This window comes from Corapipo altera, unplaced genomic scaffold, assembly GCF_003945725.1.
Source record: "Corapipo altera isolate COAL_440 unplaced genomic scaffold, ASM394572v1 61281, whole genome shotgun sequence".
In the NCBI taxonomy this organism is placed as follows: Eukaryota; Metazoa; Chordata; class Aves; order Passeriformes; family Pipridae; genus Corapipo; species Corapipo altera.
This window is the reverse complement of record NW_020884921.1, coordinates 430,123-452,598: the sequence shown is the minus strand read 5'-3', so window position 1 is coordinate 452,598 and position 22,476 is coordinate 430,123. Positions and strand designations below refer to the sequence as shown.

Below are 22,476 nucleotides of genomic sequence, written 5' to 3'. Positions count from 1 at the left end.
AGCTGTGTAATTTTAAGATATATACTGCCTTTTCTAAATACAGTTCTTTGTTTGCTTTTTGTTTTTTATTTTCTTTCGCCTCCAGATAAAGGTGCATAAGCTCTTTAACAAATTCAGAGTGGAAAGTCTTACACCCACATCTTTATCTTTGATGCATTCACTTCCAGATGGCAGAAATATAAGTGAAATAAATATGAGTTCTATGGAGATAAATACGTTCCGGATTCGGCTAAAATGAAATCTTGCTTTAATACTCAGATAGAGAAGAAGGATCTGCAATTACATCTCCTCTTAGTTTCACGTGCAATAAGAAGCAGATTAATATTGTTCCAGCTTCTGGATACTGTGAGAAAAAGATGCATTCTGTAATTTTTTTTGACCACACAGTGAAAAGCCATGTTGCAAGCAACTTTTTTGTTTATTCAGGTTTCCCCCCCCATAAAATAGGAACATCAGTATAAGTTAATACAGCAAGTGAAGAAATTTCTAAGGATGTTAACCTCTCAACAGATTAAATCTCAGGTTAAATGCTAACTAATGATGCTTTTGGTGTTTTAAGTTTCATAAAGAGGGGATTAGATTTTAAACAGCCTTCTTTTGCTGATTCTTGATGAATTTATGTATGAATAACTCAATCTAGAAAGTCTTGATGCAGCTTGGAAATAAAATACGATAAAATGTTCTTGTGTAGTAGCTAATGTCCAAATATTTACAATCATTTATATAAATGACAATAATCTCAATTTATTCCACAATTAATTTCAATTTATTCAACACAAAGGGGATTATTAATTGTGGTAAAATGAAAACCTGCAGTACCTGTGATAAGTGATGGTAGATTTTAATACTTCTACCATTCCACCTGAGTTATGTAAATAGGGAAACATGAACCTATGAAGTAATTTTGCAATGGAAATGTTTAATAAAACTCCCATTTTGTTACTTGACACACTGGGATATGTGCAATTATTCCATTACCATGATGAGAAATGTCCATAGTTATCATGAATACAAAATTTTTTATAAAACTCATTTAGATACTGATATTCTCTGAAATGAGTTTTCTATTTCAAGATTACCATATCAAAATAAATGTGCCTTATTTTTTGATATGTCTTGTTACAATTTTGGTGTCTGTGTTAGTGTTTTTGGGGAAAAAGTAGTTTATATAATACTTAAGCTGTGTATCTCCTATCTGACAATGCTGGCCACACTCTGATCTATGTACTCCTGCACCAAGTTTGTGCTATCTTATTCTGAACATTTTGACTATTTGAATGTATTAGTATTATATCATAACCTGAAACACAGACAAAAAAGAATTACTGTAGAGGCTAAATTCAGCTGCTTTCAAGAAAATTGCAACTTGATGCAGAGAGTTGATAGTAAGCAAGACATGGTTTGCAACCCTATCAAAACATGTGCTTGCATGTCACAGACTGTGGTGACCTGTTAATTCAGAATCATGTGCCTATATTTTAAACAACATTTTTCAGACTTGCAAACTTGCAACCTCAGTTACATTGCCAGTGTTCATGTTACTGAAGAATGGAGACTTAATTTTACTTTGTTTCATATTAATTCACATTTAGTGCTTAAGCCATCCAAGTATGAAAAACATTTCCGTAAGTAGAACTGCTGTTTACAGTTAATATATATAAACAGTCACTTGAGTATGATCCCATTTTCTAGTCTTCATTTATTTTCATAGCTCATTCTTCTATATCTGTTATGCTTTACTTTTCCATACATCGTTGCTTACCTTCAGTACTAATGCATGAAAAGTCATCATAATTGGTAAAAAGATGTGCTAGCTCTAATATTGCCTCCTGTATTTAGTTTCATCACTGTTGTTCCACAACTGTATCAAATATCAAAGTCCATCAAATTATATCATGTAGCTACAGGCTATTTTAAAAGAAAATGAAAGTCATACTTATATTTCATGCATTGTCCCAGGTTGGATCTCTGAGATTGTATAGATTTTCCTACTTAATTCAATCTACTGTGTGCTTTGTAATAATGTGAATACTTAGTAGGATCTGGTGCAAGTTACATCAAGAATATAAGAACACTAACCACAAATAGAAGAATCAGATGGGTCCAATAAATGGATGTTTTCATGCAATAAACATGTACTGTAACTTTTCTTAGATATAGTATTTGAAAATACTATTTTTTGTTGGAACTCAAAGCTTGGTAGACTTTCCAGCAGGAATTTCTCATAACATTTATTTTGTTGCATCTTCAGAATTAAAATGTTTAAGGGACTTTTATGTGTTCTGTGCAAGAAAATATTCAAAATGCAATTTCAGTTTTGTTAGGCGGAAAAGTAAAATTTTGATGCAATAAAGTTTTAAAGTATCTTGCCTCTTGGAATTCCTTCAAAAGATCCTTTGTGTATAGAATTTGATCTTTTTTTTTCCTTATTAGCTGTGCAATCATGATGCCTGAATCTTCCTTAACCAGCAGATTTAATCTTTGTTCCTTTGTTTTGCATTTTTTGTGTAACAACTGCTTTCAATTCAGGATCCTTTCCTGAAATCCTTAAGTAAGTCAAAACTCCAGTCAAAGTCTCATGATAAATTTTGCTTTAATTTGCTCGGATTGTGGCTGGCATTGAGGATGGGGGTTTGGGTTGTTAGTTTGCAGGTTTTTTTGGTTTTTTTGGTTGGTTGGTTTTTTTTCCCCAACAAGTCTTAATGAATTCTTATGCTGTATTTTTGTGAATTGGACATCTAATTCAATTCTATTATCTTGGGGGTTCTTTTGGTTTTTATCCCTGCTGGGTTTGTAACTACTGGTTAAGAGAGCCAAGCATCCTTACCTTTCAATATGGTTTTAAAGACAATGCTGTTAAGGAAATGGTTTAAAACCTTGTAATTACTTTCCTACCAGAGTTGTACCTGTACTCATTTTTTTTTTTTTTTTTACATTCCATTATCGTAATTGTCTTTGGTTTACTTGCTCATATTGTCTGAAACAAACTGATTTCAGCCGAAGGTTTTTGCTATTTTCTCTTGGAAGGTTTTATATCTTATGGGGATATGTAAAATAAGATCTCTAATAAAAGGTAATGTTATTGTGAGATGTGGCCAGTGTCATTAATGCCTTGGCTGTAGCAAATTTAAATTTAAAAAAATTAAAAAAAAAAAAGAGAAACAACAAAAACACCTTATTTGAGAAGGCTCATGTATCAGTAGCTTTTGGGAATTACAGTTATCTGTAGTGAGAGGAACTCCTGATGAAAGATCCGATCTATTCCACAGCTGCCAAAGAAAAGAAGATAGATGCTAACTTCAGGGATATAAACAAGTGACACTGCACAGTGTGCAAAGGAAATGGGTGGCTCTTTTGCATAAGAAATCTTGCACTGACTTGCCAGAAAATAGTAGAAGCTGTAAAATTCTAGAATTTTCCTTTTTTTACTTGAATTAGTATTTATATTTGAAACAGTTGACAGTAATGGAATGGAAACTATTCTTGTAAATTAACAAACACACCATTAGAGGATAACAAGTCAAAATAACAGTTCAACTGTAATGAGACTGAACACTTTAAATTAAATAACATAATGCTAATATAATATACTGTAATTACATATGGCAAGTTGAACAGGCATAGATGCTTCACAGGTTTACTTCCCAAAGTGCCGATGGAGCTTCAGCGTGACTTGCAAAGACAATAAAGTATAACTTTTAGTCAGTGCCTGAAGCTATTTGATGTTGGACTGGACAGTCTTAACTATAAACGTGAAAGTATACATGTACGCAGACTGTGTAAATCCCTATTTTTAAAGCTGACGTTTCAAGATGCAAGTGTAACTTGCACATGTAACTTGTTACATGTAACTGTAACAGGCAAAAAAAAAGGGTATGAGTCCAGTTTAAAGCATCCCTTCACCATTTCATGCTCATCCTACTTTGGAATTGATTAATATCAACACGACCATGGAGACAGAACATATTCCACTAATTTCAGCAACCAATGATGTATTCTTTTACTTTTTGAAATTATGTTAACTATGTCTGATGTATGCCTTTGAAAATACAGATGCTAGATCTCTGTACACATCTTTACTGATAGTGACACTATTGCTCAGATTTAGTGGGTTATCTGATTTGTGATGAGTTATATATATATGTGTGATAAAATATAAAACAGAGATTCAGTTTGTTGTACTTTTTGTTTTAGGTTAACTACTCTGTCATAATACTATGAATTTCAAAAATCAGCCAAAGGTATTAATTTTGTCTTCTAAAAGAGAGAACAAATCAAAATAATATACTGTCTAGAATAAGCTTATGGTCAATGGAGAGCTATCGGGATTTTCAGACAGTGCTCTTACTGACACAAAGTTTCTCTGTCTGCAATTTCTCTGTAAGTTATAATATTAAGTTGTGGACCTGTTGGTCTTTCAATATACAGATTTTATGAACTAATAGATATTAAAAATTCATATTGCATCACCTAACCTTTGTATGTTAGAATTTCTACGGAGCTTCAGTAAGGCATTATTTCCATTACTCTTCCTTTAAGTAAATTATTTAACAGCAGTAAGAGTAATAAGAAAATAGTTAAATAAAAAAAAGATTTCCACCATGTATGTAAACTTGTGTTCTTTGGACTGTAAAGGCAAGAATATTTTTGATTGTACATTTCAGAGCTTCAGGTTTTCTTCCTGATATGCAGTGTCTGTTAATGTGATGGCCTTTGACTGACAATATAAAAATCATTCTTGTTTTGGGTATCACTAAATTGGAGACTTTAATCCCAGCTTTATCTCCACCACCACCACTCCCCATATGTCATACACATCCACCACATAGGAAAGCACATGCCTTTGTTCCTCTCAAATCATGACCTGCAGCGTAACTTGTGGTCTCCCAAGATAGCTAGTCAATTTTTATTTCTATTTTTCTTACTTCTTTTATCCTGCTTTCTCCTTCCTTGGCATGCCAGCTAAATGTGTAGGCATTTGTAGCTCCAATATGTACAGTACAGCCTTCCAGCCCTGCCCAGTGCATTCTACAGAGCTTTCTGGGGTCAGGCTGCCTGCAGTGCCAGCCAAAGCCTGAGTTGTGCTGGATTCTTAAGAGTTACATGTTGTAAGTCTACATCAAGGAGCATTTATGGTGCACATGCCCTGCTTGCTTGCCACAACTGTCTCACATCACTAGCTTGCTCTTCAGAAATATACATACTTGTTCCTCTGAAAATCCACTTGAACAGGCTTCAATGGCGTTCTCCGTTTTCTCTTCCTCAGTTTCATGATATAACACAATCTCCGTTTCAGGACCTTTCAGTTCACAAGTTTACCTGTAACCTATCTTCCAGAAGTTAATAATTATCTGTCTTGATTGGGTAATAAGAAATCAAAGGCTTTTTGAGAATGCCCACTACTGTGGCTTTGGCTGCTGCAGTCCCTGCAGTTCACCTGCAGTGAACAGGTCAACCTGTTCACATCAGTGGCCAACAAAAAACTGGGGCTGTTCAGCCTGGAGAAAAGAAGGTTCAGGGGGATCTTATTAGTGCATGTAAATATACAAAGGGAGGAGGCACAGAAGACAGAGCCAAGCTCATTTCAGTGGTGTCCAGTGGCAGAGGTGACAGGCACATTTCAAAGCACAGGAGGTTCCTCCTGAACCTCAGGAAACACGTTTTCACTGTGAGGGTCACCGAGCACTGGCACAGGTTGCACAGAGTCATTGTTCAATCTTCATCCTTTGCAATACTCAAAAGCTGTCTGGACATGGCTCTAGGAGGTCCTCCCAACCCCCGGCACATTCTGTGGTTCTGCATGGCCTGTTCTGGTGAAGAGGAAGGAAGGTTTCATTAGATAACAAGAACTTGTACTAGATTCACAGGTGTGGTTAAAGATGGGAGGCCAATGATGATAGCTGGCAACTGAGAGAAGGAACAACTTTTTACCAGAAGTGTTGTTCCTGGATGTCTGTGCAGCACTGAAGATTTCCAGGGGGAAAAAAATGCAGACACTGGCAAGTTTAAAGATTAGTTTGCTCTTGCAGTTTAAGATCCCTGATGGAAACAAAATAGACCCAAAATAGATTCAGATGCTCTCTGAATCACTTGCAGCCAGCAATGTAGACACACAGCTCTGTAAACAGATGACCTTTGTTCACAAAACACTTTAATAGTGACAGTGAAAGGAAGTATTATCTGTGTTCTCTATGTTTTGAATTATTTAAAAGAGTAGCCCATTCCAAGCTAAAATAAATTAAACAAAATGAGTTTAATGGAAGCAATTCAGACAGACAGTGATTGTGTAAAAAGTTTGAATGCAGCTGTTGCAAACATTCTTAATGGAGCATGCTAGTAGAAGTCCTTCACTCCGATAAAGGATTAAAGTTTGCACACCAAAAGGGATTTGTGTGTTTTGACAGTGACAAAATCAGTCCCACTGCTTTTTCTTGTATCTTGGTAAGTGAAATCTACTTGCTTGGCTAGTAGACATGGGAAAGAAACAGTGAAAGCTCAGACCCAACTGTAAGGCAAACTTACTCAAATGATTTTGATGCAAGAATCCACAGCCCATTCACCTAATTGGTCTCCAGATAGACAAAATGAATTTTGAATTTCCATTTATCAAATATTGGGCTTTTGATAGATAAACCAAGATGCTAATAATTACATTGAGCTGTGTTTTAATATAGCTAATAAATGTGTAATTGCTGCTAGGAAAGGTACCTTAGAATTTGAGTTTGTGGAAGTTAATTTTTAAAGATATGGTCTATGGGAAACTCATGATTTGCAAGCTGTTCACAGCTTTCCAGAGGGAATATGTGAAGCATAGCTGAAATGTAAAACCTATAGTTTTGAAGATTTTAGCCATTAAAGCCACGCAGACATGGTTCAGAAATGGATCTATGTTCATTTTCTGAATGTGTTTGACAACAAAAACATGGGGTATTTTATTTTTTATGTATAAAATGTGAAACAGTGGATCAAGTTAAGTGCTAGTCAAGAGGCAAAAAGCATTCCCTCCTTGATACTTAAAAACATTCATTGGTAATGACATACATTTAAGTACGGAGAACAAAAGAACTCTTCCAAGCTAGGGTTCAAAATCATTCTTCTAAATCCAAGAAAAAAATATATGTTTATGGTTCACTGACCTAATAAGAGTGTGGTAGAGGTGTAAGTGTGAAGCAGGCACCACCTAAGTAAACATCAGTAGCCAAAGAAAAGAAGCAGCATTGACATCTCACTCCTCAGGGCTTTGTCAAAGTCTGTATGAAATATTATAGAAGTCCTTGTCATCTTCCTGTGTTTCAATTAAAAACACCAAGCAAATGCCTCCCTCTCCACCCCCAACACACATATATTTCATGCAGACTCCGAGAATGTCATGGTTTTTAAAATTAGACAATATAATTGTCTAATTTTAAATGTCTAATGGTCTATAGAATTCCAGTTCTATTTTATGTTGCAAACTGTGACCAAAACATGGCTTTTATTTAGCTTTCTAGTCACACTGTTTTCACATTGACACTGCCTAAGTCATTAGGTGCCCAAAGCCTTGTGACTATGGTGACAGGCTGCAATTTGGATATGCGGGTCACAGAGTAATGGGGTTGAAAAGGTGCTGGTTACGTTGTGATGGGAGGTGTGGAACTGTGGGTGGTCAGAGTAAGACTTTACAGCTCCTCTAAAAATGAAAGCATTCACTAGTTCAATGCTACCTTGCATTTGGACTAAGTTGGAGACTGAGATTAAAAGAATTTTTATCAATTGGAATTGATGCGCAGTAGTTTGGTGCCAGTGTTAGGTTTAATTTTATATTCTACTCTTGACTTGAAAAGTAGGTACTGGCAAATGGAAGGTAATCCAAAGAGCAGAGGGAAAACCTTTTTGTGGTAATGCCAGAGCTGTGATAATACAAAGTGATTTCTCTTGTATTAAATAATACTTCAAAGCATGTCTGAAGGCTATTGCTTGTTTGCTAAAAGATGGTATCTTGGTACGTGTTGCAGTCTCTGAACAAGAACAAAGTTTCAACTGACTTGTGAATACACCAGGTTGTCAATATGAACAAATGTGAGGAAATGTGAATGATTTAAAAAAAAAAAAATATATTCTTTTAACGATGCAGTTGACAAAGAGAAATTTCCATGGGCAGAAAGAGAAGTGAGAAGGTTCAAAACTGGATAATTTACCAGACAGCCATAGATAAAAGGAGTTTTATTGGACCTTACTCCTATGACATCATCTGATTGTGGATTTACCAGTTTTTCAGAAAGCTTTTATGGATTAGAGAAGAAAATGCAATGTATATTCCAGTGGTCAAAGCTAGGAAAATTATGGTGGCTGTTCATACACTCATCTACCTATTTTGTCTTTCACACTGGACATAGGTTTGGGAACACGGAAATTTTTCAAAGCTGATGTCAATATTACAAAATAATAATAAGCTAAAATCTACTTTAAGAACTTATTGAGAGAATCAAGTATATAGATATTTTCCTTACTGTTTGTGTTGCTGTTACTATGGGAGAAAGTCTGCAGTTACTTCAGAGATCTTTGGTCTAATCTAATGAACAAGTGTGTATGTATGTATGGACAGTCTTCACGAATGAAGATTTGGGAAAGGTCTTTACCCTTCGAGCCTGCGCAGTGGATTTTTTAGGTGAGACACAGCTGAGCTGAGCCCACCCTTTAATCCTAAGGTTCATCTGCTGGGGCCGAGAGAGCTCGGACAGTGCCAGTGAGGTCCTCAGGACGTAGGTTTGTTTAGAGTGACCTTCTCTTAGATGGATGGCCTCACAGGGCTGATGAGCTCCATCTGCCCGGGGGAGTTTCCCTGACTGGGAATCGAACCCAGGCTGCAGTGGTGAGAGTGCTGCATCCTAACCACTAGACCACCAGGGGTCCCTGGTTAATGAACACGTAAACACTTGCTAATCAGCAAATCTGAAATTCCGCTGTATTTGTTTTGAATTCAGTCTTTATTGAGTAACTTCCCCTCTGGAAAAAAACAATATATTTCCTGTGGAAAAGATTTGCTTTGCTCTGGAAGATGAGATTTATGTCTATGCTCTAATGATTAGAAGAATTATAAATATTTGAATTTCTACTGATGGAAAAAAGGTGTAGGATGTTTTGCACTCAAAGGCAACTCATTTTTTTCAGATAAAGAGTCAATTAAGTAGATTTATGAAACTGAAAAATCAACCGGTAGAAATCTATCCTAGAAACGCAGTTCACCATCAAATCCATGATAAATTGTTCCTGATCACTGAGAGAATGCTTGAATGTCAAAGGTAAAGTATTTGACTGGAGAGAGGAACACCAGATGACCAGAGCATGGCTCCACTGCTCATGAAAGGAAGAGGAAGGTTGTAAGATTATGTCAGTGTTTTCAATTGTTAGACATTCTGCACTTCTAAAAACTTCAGTCAAGGTCGGACTGAATTAAACTGGGGAAAAGGGAAATTTGGCAGTGGAAAACGTGCAGATAATGGGTCCAGCTGAGCATTTAGCCAAGACCAACTAACTGGGAGAGCAACAAAGTGCACTGCTGTTAATGTACCTATGACTTTGAATTGTACAAGAGGATTGAAACAGCAAATATAAAGAAAAGTTTATAGTGAATGCATATTTTGCATCTGCTACAGACCAGGGGAGAAATGTGAACCTGTAGTTCCTTGGCAAGATGAGATATTTGGAATCTAAAAATTCATACTATTTTAGGAAACATTCAGTCTTCTACTGATGTAGAGGGGACAGTGGAGATTGGCATGATGACTTTCATAAGCTAGTGGTGTAAAGATGAGATCAGGATACAGCATCTGGTTACCTAACAACAGCCAGCATCCATCTAGTAGGGAAACAGCAACATTTTGCAGAGCTGTGCAGTAGCAGACAACCCTCAAAACTCTTGTTTGGAGATCTTGGAAAACACAAATGGATTTCTGTCATTTGAACAGTGTATGGATTCCGCCAGCTCACAGTGATAATTGTTTTGGTTTGACTAGAGAAAATGTGACTATAACTTTTCACAAGCCAAATGGAGAAGCCCTTTACAAAAAGGGGTTATTTGATTTGTTTCCCTCTGAGAAGAACAACCATTACAAGCCCCTGTCTGAAAAAGGGAGATAAAAACCTATAGCTATTCTGATGCCTGTAGCAAAACAATGTCTAAATTGCATGTAGATCTCAAGGTTTTATCTTAATATCTTCATTAAAGTCTGATTAAGGAGTTTTCTGATATACGGGCAATGCTACTGAAATCTGAGTAAATGCTACAAAAATTTTTACCTGTGAACTCAAACAGAAAAGACATAAAAACCAGATTTCAAAAAACAGTCTTCCTTAGTTTTACGTTGAATGATGTCTTAAACTGGTGGGTGAAGCCAGAAAGAGCTTAGTCTAATCTCCATCAGGTATTTGAATGTTTCATCTTGGTTGAAATTATAAGTTTGTTTTTATCATCAAATTCCCATGGAAATAATTTAGTTAGATATACTGTTTGAAGTCATTGGAATTTTGAAAATTAGGAGTGAGACATTGAACATATCTCTCTATACTATAAGGGACTAGTGCATAAGGCAGAGAATGTGTTTTGATGTGTTTTTGGCAGACTGTACCAAAAAGTAGAAGTATTGAAAGTATTCAGTAGTCTCATACAGGAGCATATTCCATAGTGGCAGCAACCACACCTACGAGTGTGGGAAGGCAAACTGTAGCCAAAGAAGGCTAGTTTCTCTCAAGAGATCAAACAGGTTTGACACAGCAGTCTTTGAGTCAAAAGATCATCTAAAAAAAATTTAAAAAAATAATGATCGAAAGGATATAACAGGATATAAAGACAAAAGTCAAAAAGATATATTTTTTGAGGCTGTGATATAGCAATTCTCAGTGTCACTGAGAACTGTAAGATCAGTGCTAGAATATAGTCTGTATTGACTAATTGTATGTATGTACTTTCTTGCACACAGGCATGAGCGGTGGCTGAAAGTTGTTGCAATGACTTTTTCTCTCTCTGTGAGTACAGCTTTCATCTTGCAACAGAACAGAATCACAGTTTTTCATTCAATACTTGGTTTAATTAAAGCATGGGAGCATTTCAGTGATTATCACCACGAATGGTAAGTAGAATAGAAAGAGAAACAAATAAGAGTTCCGGCTTTTAAATTAAAACACTTTCAGACTTTCTAACACTGTCTGAGTATTTATTGTGTTATATATTCAGAATATAGTGTTTGAAAGTATTTAATGTGTTTGAAAGTGTTCTGCAAATATTGATTACAGTATAGGATCATTACATCTAAGCTCTTCCAAAAGCCTTTTCGAATGTGTATAATCTACTTTTAAAATAACAAAGGGAAAGAACACAGTTAAAAATCATGTGACTATTAGAGTGTTCAGTGAATTGATTACAGTGATCTTTTTTCAGTTTATGGTTTTGTGTACTATAGTGTGCAGGGACATAGATTTTTGTTTTGGATTTTGAATTACAGGCAATAATTTTATTTAGCACATACTATTTGGAAAACTGGATATTTTGTCACCATAAAATAGAGAGACAACTCTTCATAGTGGATGATTATTTGAAAACAAAAAATTGAAAGATTTGATTTGTATATAGTACCTGTACACTGTTCCACATTCTTAAAAGTTATAGTATCTTTAGATTAATTAGTGAACAAATCAGTTTAAATAATTCTTCCTTTCAATTTATCTGAATTAATTGATAATTTAGGGGTTGAATCAAGGAATATTGCACCTCCAGTTTAGACTTCTATTATTTTCACATATATACTAGAATATAGAAAACAAGAGCATTCACATCTGATTCCTGTTGCCATGACAATGGCTTTAGTCCCAGTTTTGTGCTTGGAATGGGTTACTTTCTTTCTCCAAGCCTGATGCTCAGCTTGCTCCAAATTCCTTGCATGAAGAAAGATAAGATAAGGCTAACAGCTAGAAGACTAACAGCGAACAAGATAAGAAGACTCATGTGAATGTAAGTATGCCTTCAAATGCAATTGAGAAAAAGTTATGAATGCAGGATTTCTTTAAACATAGGCCTACACATGGCCAGACTTGTATGACTACACATCTCTGTTTTTGTAAAAAAACCAATATAGTTCAGAGGTGGATGTGAGAATTTTGATATGGTTGTCAGAAGCCAGCAGGCCAAAATAAAGTGTCATTTACATTTCTGAAGCTGTAAAGTCAGCGTCCTCATGTTGACATTCAGATAGTAGAGAGATTTGCTATTCCAGCTCATTTTCTAAATTGTTACCTGTTTAAACCTTTGTGTTCAACCACAAAAGCAGTCTTCTAGAGCAGTGGCATCATCACTGCATCTGAAAAACCATGTCTTACATGTCTTACAAACCTGATATTCCAGGGTTGTAAATGCAATTGTGAGTTTTGGACAGAAAGTGTCACCATTTCTACTTCTTTGTGTTGAGACTCTTTAATTCAGTGTCCTCTATCTTTTAGCAAGTAGAGTAACATTTCACTGGCAAAAATCTCTGAGTCTTCTCAATAGTAGCATTCAGTATATTCAGTACAGTATTACAGCCATTTCAGTAGCAAATAACAGAAGTTCTTGCTTATTAGCAGTTATGCTACTGGTATTTGCATGCCTGGTTTTCCAACTTTTTATTATCACTTGGCAAAACATTCCTGAGAAAGCTGCACAGGTTGAACTGCCTATGTAAAATTTTCATCTAATTTAGATGCATCCTACAAATTTAAGAATAATAATCAGTGCTTGCAGCTATCACGGCAAGATGTTGTTGGATTCACAAAGAGGGTATGCAATATAAAAGCAACAACATTAACCTTCTGTTCACATCCAGTAAAAATAGAAGAATCTAGCTTCCAAGTCACTTTAATATTGCTGTAGTGACTGCCTAGATGTGAAAATGCAGCTAAAACCCCATAATTTGCAATAATAAATATCGCATGGGTCTTTATATAATAAAGAAATGGACTCAGCTCTCCGATGAGATGGCAATCAAAGAGGTTTATTCAAACTCGGTGCTCCCTCTTATCCCCTAAAACCATGTGACCTTGCGACCAATGGGGTTGTCTATTTAGGCGCATGTCCCCTTGGGCTTCCCTGCCCTCAGTGCGTCCTCTGAATCCCTGGGACACGCCTCCTACAAATAAAGCCAGAAAGGCCTTATGCGTTGTGATCATAGCCACTTCCATTAGAACAAGTTAGTTCTGGTTCGAAGGAAGTTGGGAGCATTTGACACATCCATTCAGTGTGCTGCAAATATCTCTGTCATTTTCTATGTTGGAAACGTGGTGTGTTGGGATGGCTAGTTATATTTTTCTCTCCAAATTAAGTCTGATGTAATATATTTCAAACTGTGGAACTGGAGCATGCTGCCCCTCAAATAAATGAGATGCTGACAGTGTTGTTCTTTAGCATGAAGGTTTTCTTAGCTTCTTCTAAGTTTAGACCACATTTGTTACCTCTCACACCTCCCATTCTTTCAAGATGATGCAGCCTGCATTGCAGACTTTGCTGCATGCAGTGTAAAACTGCTTGTGTGCTGACTGTCAGCTGTGCTGGAGATTACAGGTCATTATGCAAGTGCCGTGTGGAGAATAAGTCTACTTTTCCTTATCCTAAAGGGCATACATTGTGCGAATTTTTTTGTGAGAAGACTCAGATCACTTTTCAGAGGACTCCTTCAATTTGATATTCACATCAGTTGGTAGTAAGTATATATCGTAAATGTTCACCTATTTCAGCCAGACCTTTGTGATTTCAGGATTCTTTAGCTGAAGATTGACAAGATGGTCTGAACTGGTTTCAAAAGAGATATGTCGTCTTGTAATTCCAGATACCTGCTGGAATTTCTAGGGATTCAGATGTGGCTACTCCTAACTTTAAGGTCTGTAGGGTAAGTAAACTGCAAACCCATACAATTCATTTTAGCCACCTCATAAACTTAATTCTCACTATTCATGCTGTTTTTCTGTGTGCTTCACAGTGAGTTTAATTCTGCTAATCTCCTTTAAGAAAGCTAAAAGTAATCACAGTATAAAACCGATGTAGGCTTTTCCCAAGGAACACTTTTTAGTCAGAAACTAGTATTTTTTCCATCTTATCATTCTATTATCATTAGATTCAGGATATATTTCAAGATTATATGTAGAAGTAATTTTTAATACAATTAGTATTAGTTATCTAATAAACATTCTTGTACGGTTATTAATTTACAGGTAAACAAAGTAACAGAAGTGCCACACTTAGGGGAAGTTGGTTTCCAATGAGCCACTAGTGTTAGAAGAAAGGATGCTAGACTGTGAATTTTAAGAAAGGTTCCTCCTGTACACATCAATAAAATACCACCCCTATCCCGGTACACAAAGCTCTTACTTCTCTGTCAGCCTGTCTGGTACAAGAAAGCCAACTATACAGAACCTGGAAAGCTATCTGATGATTTTGCAGATTCAATTTGGTCTTCTCTTTCTTAGAATATCCCACTTTTAAAAAGCAGAATATCTTATAACTCTGCAGAACCACATGTATATTGACATGTATTGCAAACCTGATATTTTTTATTGCCTTTGTAAATAATATCTATTAATATTAAGCTCTTATACAGTGGAGCTTAATTTTTTTTTGTCAGTGCAAGTTAGAATATTGCCTATTGTAGATGACAAACCACATCTGTTCCTTAGATGGGAATACACAGGGATGCTTTAGGGTTGCAGAGGAGAATGGACAATATAACAAACAAATGTGTATATGTAGCATAACTGTGGGAGACATTCTGGCTCAAATGGCTAGGTCAGAGATCCAAATTTCCAAATTTTCCTATATCTAGATGAATATTCAAAGGAGATACTTGTCTCATGTGTACTTCCCTGGGATTGAAGTTTCAAAATATGTAAAATCTAAAAATGTATAAAAATACTGGGGTGTCCCCATTTCATTTTGTCTTGTGGCTGTTGAAAACAATGAAACATGAAAAATTATGTGAGCTGGTTGGAAATAGCAGCCTGTTGTATGGCTCTCGAGAAGGTTTTAATTTAATATTGAGATATTACTGAAAACTGTTCTATGACAATTTCTTTTAGCCAGCAGGGTGGTGATGGAGCAGTATAGTAAATAGCACATATATTAGAAAATGAATGTAAACTAAAATAAATTTATACATGTATTATACTTGTATGTATTTACCATGAGACTCTGCTCTTCAGCCTCACAAGCATGCCTTGGCTATCATATATACCCTAACTTTAACTGGTGTGTCATGGATTCCTGAGATTTGCAGTTGTTCACGAACTATCCAATTTGGGTAGAATGTTTGTTATAGGTTACTGAAGGTCTACATCTGGGATGATGACGGAAACTGATGATGGGATATTAAGATATATAATGGATAATTCTCAGTTATCTTCTAGTAGGGTAAGTTGGGTTTTTCCACTGTAGGTAAAAATGACAAAATATGGTTAACTCTGGTGCCAAACGGAGCCCATCTAGAAAGGCCTAGGGGTCATCACTTACCTTTGTTGTTCTATTTGACAGTCTGCTTGAGTTGTGGGGAAAAAGCTAATTCTCTGTTTCACTAAAAGGTGGATGACTCATTCAAGTGGCATTCTCTAATGTTCCTACTGAACACAGTTGATACTGACTTGTGGGGGCATGACTAACACCTAAACGTGAGCTACTACATATCAGCCTGGTATCAGCTGCCTAGATGCCCGATCTGCTTCATTCTACAGAGTATGCATAATTTAAAATTTTCCCCTTGCATGGTGACATCCTTTAGTTCTCTTTAATTGTTTGTTTGGAACTCTCTCTGTCTGCCGCAGTCTGAAGAGGGGATGGGACCGTAGCACAGCACGGGTCCAGGACCTGAGAGAGGGTGCAAGTAGAATCCTTTATTCATGCGTGCACGTGGTCTTTTATCAGCTCGGGAGGGAAAAGGGCCAGAACATAGGGCGGAGCATAAGACAGACAAGTGGGGGGACAAACCAGGATAGGGACATGGGCAAAAGGGGGAGGAGCGGGGGAAGCAGGGAACAGGCAAACTCATGGTAAGCCTGGACACGTCCAGGCTGTGCACTGTGTAGTGTGAGTACAATGAAACCACATAATAACAGTAAGGTCCATATAATAACTCTAAGGTCCATATAATAAAATCCTGTCAATTGCTATATGTTTTTCTCCATGCCTGGAACTGTTCCCATCACATCTGTCATCAGTGTTACAGCTGATACCACACTTTTTTTTGCCTTCTTCAGGTTTTCCTCATTCTTAACTGCTATTTCTTGGCTTTCTTTTTCAACAGTTTTATACTTGGCACCAACCTCTCATAACAGATCAGATCAACAATATGATCAAGCTATTGAGGAGATGTTAGTTAGCATCACCCGGTGCCTGTTCTTTTTGCCACAAAAACTCTCCTTCTGAAAATTTTTTAAGAGAATGAGAGCAATCCATAACTCCTAACAAATGTGGTTTAAAAGCAGTAAACCATAGTTACTCCATGATGAGAGCATAAAAGTCTCTGCTCAACAATATCAGTACACTTGTATCCATAGCTCAAATGTATATAAATGGATACAAATACAAGGTATGATATATTTTAAAGGTGAGAACAAAGCACAAAGATTTTAAAAGAGATACTGTTATATTTACATTTATCCCCCTATTCCCTGGAAGTCTTGCCATTTTCAGATCTCCCAACAGGTTGTTATAAGAGCTACTACAGCAGCCAACCTCTCCTCCTTTACAAAATAAAAAAATATTTCAGTAGTCTTTCTATTCTATTGTATCACTACCCTTGTCCTTTCATAAGATTTGCTGTTAACTCTTTATTTCTAATGAGATGTGAAGAAGTTATTTTGGTTTCTTTTCCCTTTTTCCCCTGCTTCTTTCAAGCTCTGTGTCTATTTGTCATTAGACTAAACCTGTATGTTCAAAAAGAAAACACTGTGGTACTAAATTAATCATATTCAGAAATTATTCCAGGGTAGTTCTATTTCTGTTAGATTCATGACTGGTTATTTCGGAGTTCATCTTTTTAGACTCATAAATAAGCAATAGTACTTCTCTATGATTGATCTATAACTTAGTAAAATGTATCTGCTAATGTTTTTGTAGGCACCTAGCTAGTAATTAGTCCTAGGAAAAAATTTGAAAGAAAAGAGAGAGCAATACCTTATTTGTGGTATGAAACATTCATTAGTTTTCTCAAAGGCTTACTGCATAATTCATGTCAATATTTGCACCACATGATGAACAGAGATACTGCAAAGCTAATGGTTGTTATGGTGGTACACTTACTTCTCTGTATGCAGATTAAGGTTTAATTCAATTGATGTCTTCTGATTATAATGTTTAAAAGATTTTCATTTCAACTAGGTTTTGTCATTTTTCTGATTTTCTGATTCCTGTGGTATCAAATCTTTTTGTCTTGACTTTTCTGTTTTCAGTAGCTTCAGGCATTCATGAAGATTAAAATCCTGTGAATGTTTCCATAGTCTTGGATGTTTTGAAAATAGAGTCTTTTCTGTGAAATAATTCTGGGGTTTAATATGACATTTTGTCCAGATTTTAACTAACGTATCAACAATGTTAGTAGACCTGATACTTCAGCCTTAACTTACCTTCCCTTAAAACCTGATACTTCCCTTAAAATTATCTTCTTTATTGGCATGCTAATACCATTAGTCAGAAACTTGTCTTTCATTTTGAACATATATATATACTGAAGTTTTTTTCTATATTTTTATGGGTTTGCATTCTTTTCGCATCAAACATACTATTCAGGATTAAGCATTTCAATAAATATACCAGAGACAGAACAAATGGACTGAGTAATAAATTTCAGAATATGGAAAGTTATATATATATGCACAAAATTATGGGCTCTAAATTAGCTATTACTGAGAAAATTGCTTGCAGTTCTCTGAAAATGTCAGATCCAGTGCTCAGCGGCAGACAGGAATAAAATCACAGCATTGGACTTTATTGTTAGAAGGAGAGACAAGAAAAAAGAAACCAACACTCCAGACATACCAGAAAATACTGTTGAGAATTTGCACAAAAACCCAGTAAGTCTCTGTCTTGAATGTTATCTTAAATTCTAATTATTTCATCTTTAAAAGGATACAGTAGAATTACTAAAACTAATGGATGCCTAACAGGGATGATTAGAGTGGCTTCTACATGAGGAAAGAGTAAAAAGCTGGGACTCCTCAACACAGAGTAGAAAATGAAGAAGTAACTTCACAAAGTTCTGGAAAACCCTTAGCCATTTATTATTGAAAGTCAGGGGAGTAAAGCTGGTTAAGGATCTTTTTATAAAGTCCTGTAGTAGTGCTCTTCTTAAAAATAATATATTGACCACTGTTTGTTACGCTACATACACTCCAAATCTGACCAATCTGATAAATTATTATGCAGAATTATTTACACAAGATGTAAAACATGTATTCCACTTCCTAGACCACTGTATGACTATTCTTATCAATAGCACCAATTTATGCAGAATAATGCAGAATAATTCTCAGGCAAGAGAATTAGTGGTTTAAGGAAAATAGGCGCAATTCAGATACATATATAAAAATTTATAAATAAACATAATGTCCCTTTTATATAAAAAGAAAGAGTGCGTGTGGTCTCTTTGCATCACTATTAAAATACGTTCTAATGACTCAATAGGTGAATCACTAAAAAAACTTTTTTGTTACTTAGGAATAGAGAGTTACAGATGTTTTGAACATGCATGATATAGTATAATATAATCACAGAATCATAGAATAGCCTGGGTTGGAAGGGACTGTAAATGACCACCAAGTTCTAACCCTCCTGCCATGAGCAAGGATACTATCCATTACATCAGGTTGCTCAGAGACCCATACAACCTGGCCTTGAACCCTGCCAGGGCATCTACAACTTCTCTGGGCAACCTATTCCAATGCCTCACCACCCTCTCATTCGGCTGGCAAAAACTCAAGAAAAATTGTGTAGAGTAATCAACTTGTATATCATGTCAGTCAAGCTCATCCAACTAATTGCCCACTGTAATCTGGAATAAGGGCACAGAAAGTTTCCAGATCAGACGTATGAGTCCAGGTACGTCTGAATCTTTGGTGTAAAGAAAATAAAATACCTGAAAAATACAGAGAAAAAAGATTTGTGGTTATTTTTAAAGCCTGAATGGAAAGAAGCTCTGACTCCTTTTTTTTTTCCACTCTTGTTTCTGATTATTCATAATTTTAAACTTGGAAACTTGGAAATCATCATCTGAAAAACTAGAAAATGTTTTTCTTGTGTCCTCAGAGATCCCCCAAAGTCTTAATAAGTAGCTTAACTTATGTTAATTTTGGCAGCAGAGGCAGTTTATACTTGAACACAAGATTTCTTCCCTGTTCTTTGCCTTGGCATGAATGTCTTCCCTTAGCTTGTCTGTCGGTCATAAGCCCGGGCACCCATGCTCTTTATTCCTCTTTGGACTGAAATCCATGCATGCTTCCATTCTTTAACTGGTGTGTCTGGTGTGTAAACAGGGATAACTAAGTAACTGAATTTATTCACATGATACAGATATCTGGTCATCTCAAGATGAGGACAGCAAGAGACCCTTGGGAAAGCAAATTATATGGAAGAGCCTACAGTCTTCCCAGGATATTCACAAACCTTCCCAAAACGGTCATCAGATTTGTGTCCTGGTCTCTTTCCCCGTGTGGGTGCTTGGGAAGTGGCGTAGAGTGGGCCAAAAGCCAAACTGTTTTGGCAGCAGCAGATTATCATGTAATGAAAAGAAATCCATATGCCTTTTTATATATTTTAGCTGGAATGTAGCCATGATGTGATAAAACAGGAATACATGGTACTGGCACATTGTAAGAGCATACTCCTACTCTGTTTGCCAAGGTCATTGATGAAAATAGTTAAATACCATCATCTTTAAAACCAATATTTGGAAAATTCCCTATTTGGCTTTTTCCAGAAAACTAGTTCTTCTTTCATCAGAGCTCCTTGCCATCTCCCTTTCATGCAGTTCTTCAATAATTTTTTTAAGTTTCATGTATTAACTTCCCCTGCTCACTAACATTGTGTACTTTCAGGCTGTTTGGTGTCATCAACCATGTATGCTTATACACCTATATTTATTTTTCTGTCCCCAAATGATGAGAAAAGCTTCTTTGTTGTATGTTAAACCACCAAGACTCCTATGATGCCTAAGCACACATGTCAAGGGATTTAACTAAACTTAATATGACCCGTTAGTAATAGCTAAGAAAACCTAACAAGTCAAGTAAAAAATAGAAAAGAAAAGAATGGTACCCCCCCCTTTATTTAAATTAGAGGAAATTCACATAATATAGTTCATTATAGTTAATGAAATTGTCTGCTTGCCAAAATGTAGTCAAGATTAGGGAATGGGAAATTGAAAGCTCAATGCTCAGAACATTTGAATAATTTTGTGGGTAAACTTGAGTGAACAGAATGGAATCTCTTCCATCCTCCTGCTGGCATATGATGCTCTGCTCTGTCTTGGGGCACAAAACAAAACTGGCACAGGAAAGAGAGGTGGATTCCAGTGAAATTCCACTTCATCCAGTGAAACAAAACCCGTGGCATCTGAGCATGAAAAAAAATGCTATGAATGACTGAATTGATCCTAGTAGACTTGAGGGGATTTGGATAGTACAGATCTGGGGTAAAGATCCATTCAAAATTAGTACAATAGGTCTAAATTTATGCTATTGCTTTGTTACTGTTATAGCTTGTTATAGCTCTGCAACTAGTCAGCAATCTATGTTTGGGTTGTAGACAAGAATCTGCAGCCTCTATGCAGTTGATTTGATAATAAGCACTTGATACTGTTTATATGATTCCATGCACCTTTATCCATTTATTTGGATTTACAACCCCAGAAGACTTAATATGATTTTTGTGTTAACCCTTTTACTAAAGGTTTGTTGAAAATATGTGGAAGGTAAATGCAAAAGCTTTAACTATATTCTGAATGAGTATATAGTTCTGAGCTGTGCTTTATAGAGCAAAATTCCCTTGAAAAAATGTAAATCTTGAACTAGGACACTGACAAAAGGTGAATTTCACTACGTACCACCAAAAGGCCTGGAGGTGAAGTTCAGATACATTTCAAGCAATTGTATGGCACAGGTATTGTGTTACTTGGTTAAAATATAACTCCTGTAGCAAATAAACAGATCACAGGTCTTTACATCTATTCTTCTTGTGTGCTTTCTACAGAGAAATAAACCTTTGTTGTTGATTTTCTATCCCTTTTTGCCAGAAGCTCAGAGCTTCCAACCTAAGTGGTATGTTTTAAGTTATTGTAATGCAGCAAATGGAACACAATTCCTACAACCAGAAAGGAAAAATTTCGTATTGATTGAGATGTTTGTTTGAGTTTTTTTATTCACAGGAAAAAGAGTAGAGGTCTGCATGTTATAAATAAAATTGACTTCTCTGTACTGTTGAGGAGAAGCAGAACAGCTGCTATGAGGGTTTTGAAAATATCACCAATTGATAAATGTGCAACATAAACACCATGACTTCAACAAAATTAACTTTAATTTTCCCATCATAGAAAAAGAACAAGTTCAAGACTGGTTATACATTAAACAATCAATTCATGGAGACTAATTCAAGAAAGGGAGACCTTGTAAATGAAAGTCATACAAAAAAAAGGAAACAGATTAGTCTTTATATTAAGGTTTCTGTTCAGTGTAGTTCAAATTTTTGTCATTCATTTAATAAAGAACTGCAATTCCCAGTCTGAAATCCATGGAATAATGGAGGGCTTTATGTTAAACATTAAACACAAAAAATACCATTTTCTGTGCACATATGTATAAATACATAGAGATGTAGTTATAAGCAACACCAGGTCAGTTATAAGCAACACCAACTTTTGCTGGTGGTTGTGCAGTATGTGCTTAAAACAATGCCTTGAAAATGAGGGGTTCTTCTGTACATGAATGGAAGTCTTCAAATCAGTGTGCAAGTTGTTGGCAAAATCTAAACTGAATGTTTTGTAGGAGGAATGTGTAGGAGGCTGGTTGCATCTTAGCTTACAGAAAGAGCGATCATTTTTTATTAAGAGTTAGACAAACTGTATTTCTTCTAAGGTTTGAACAGAAAAGCAGTTTATATTCTGCTCCAATTCATTCTGCTCTAATTTTAAAATGGAAATCCTAACTCTAAAAATTTACCAATATTTTGTGCAGGAAGGCAAAAAAACTATTTTAAAAGCAGAGATGCGCAAAAAAAATATAGGTTTTTACAGACAAACTTGATGAAAAAACCTAGGTATTTCTCATGGACTATTTTATAAGATCAGATATGTTGCCTGATAAAGACATGTGAACCTAATTTTATCTATTTTGTGTAAGGGAGTTCCCTTAGCAGAGAGAGTCAGTGGCTTTCTAACCCCCAAAATAAGTGTGATTTAAAAAGATATCATGGTATACTCAATGATATTTCACTGATTT

At 35.9% G+C, this 22,476-nt stretch overlaps 1 protein-coding gene across 1 annotated transcript in view; it reads left to right on the top strand.

Annotated features, from left to right (window-relative positions):
• MAN2A1 (mannosidase alpha class 2A member 1) overlaps nucleotides 1–3,088 on the top strand; it is a 111,437-nt gene extending 108,349 nt beyond the window's left edge. Inside the window, exon 22 of the mRNA XM_027656847.1 lies at nucleotides 86–3,088. Coding sequence (XP_027512648.1) covers nucleotides 86–238 — 153 coding nt within the window. The 3' untranslated portion in view covers nucleotides 239–3,088. The remainder of the gene's footprint in view (nucleotides 1–85) is intronic.
• The last annotated feature ends 19,388 nt before the right edge of the window (nucleotides 3,089–22,476 follow it).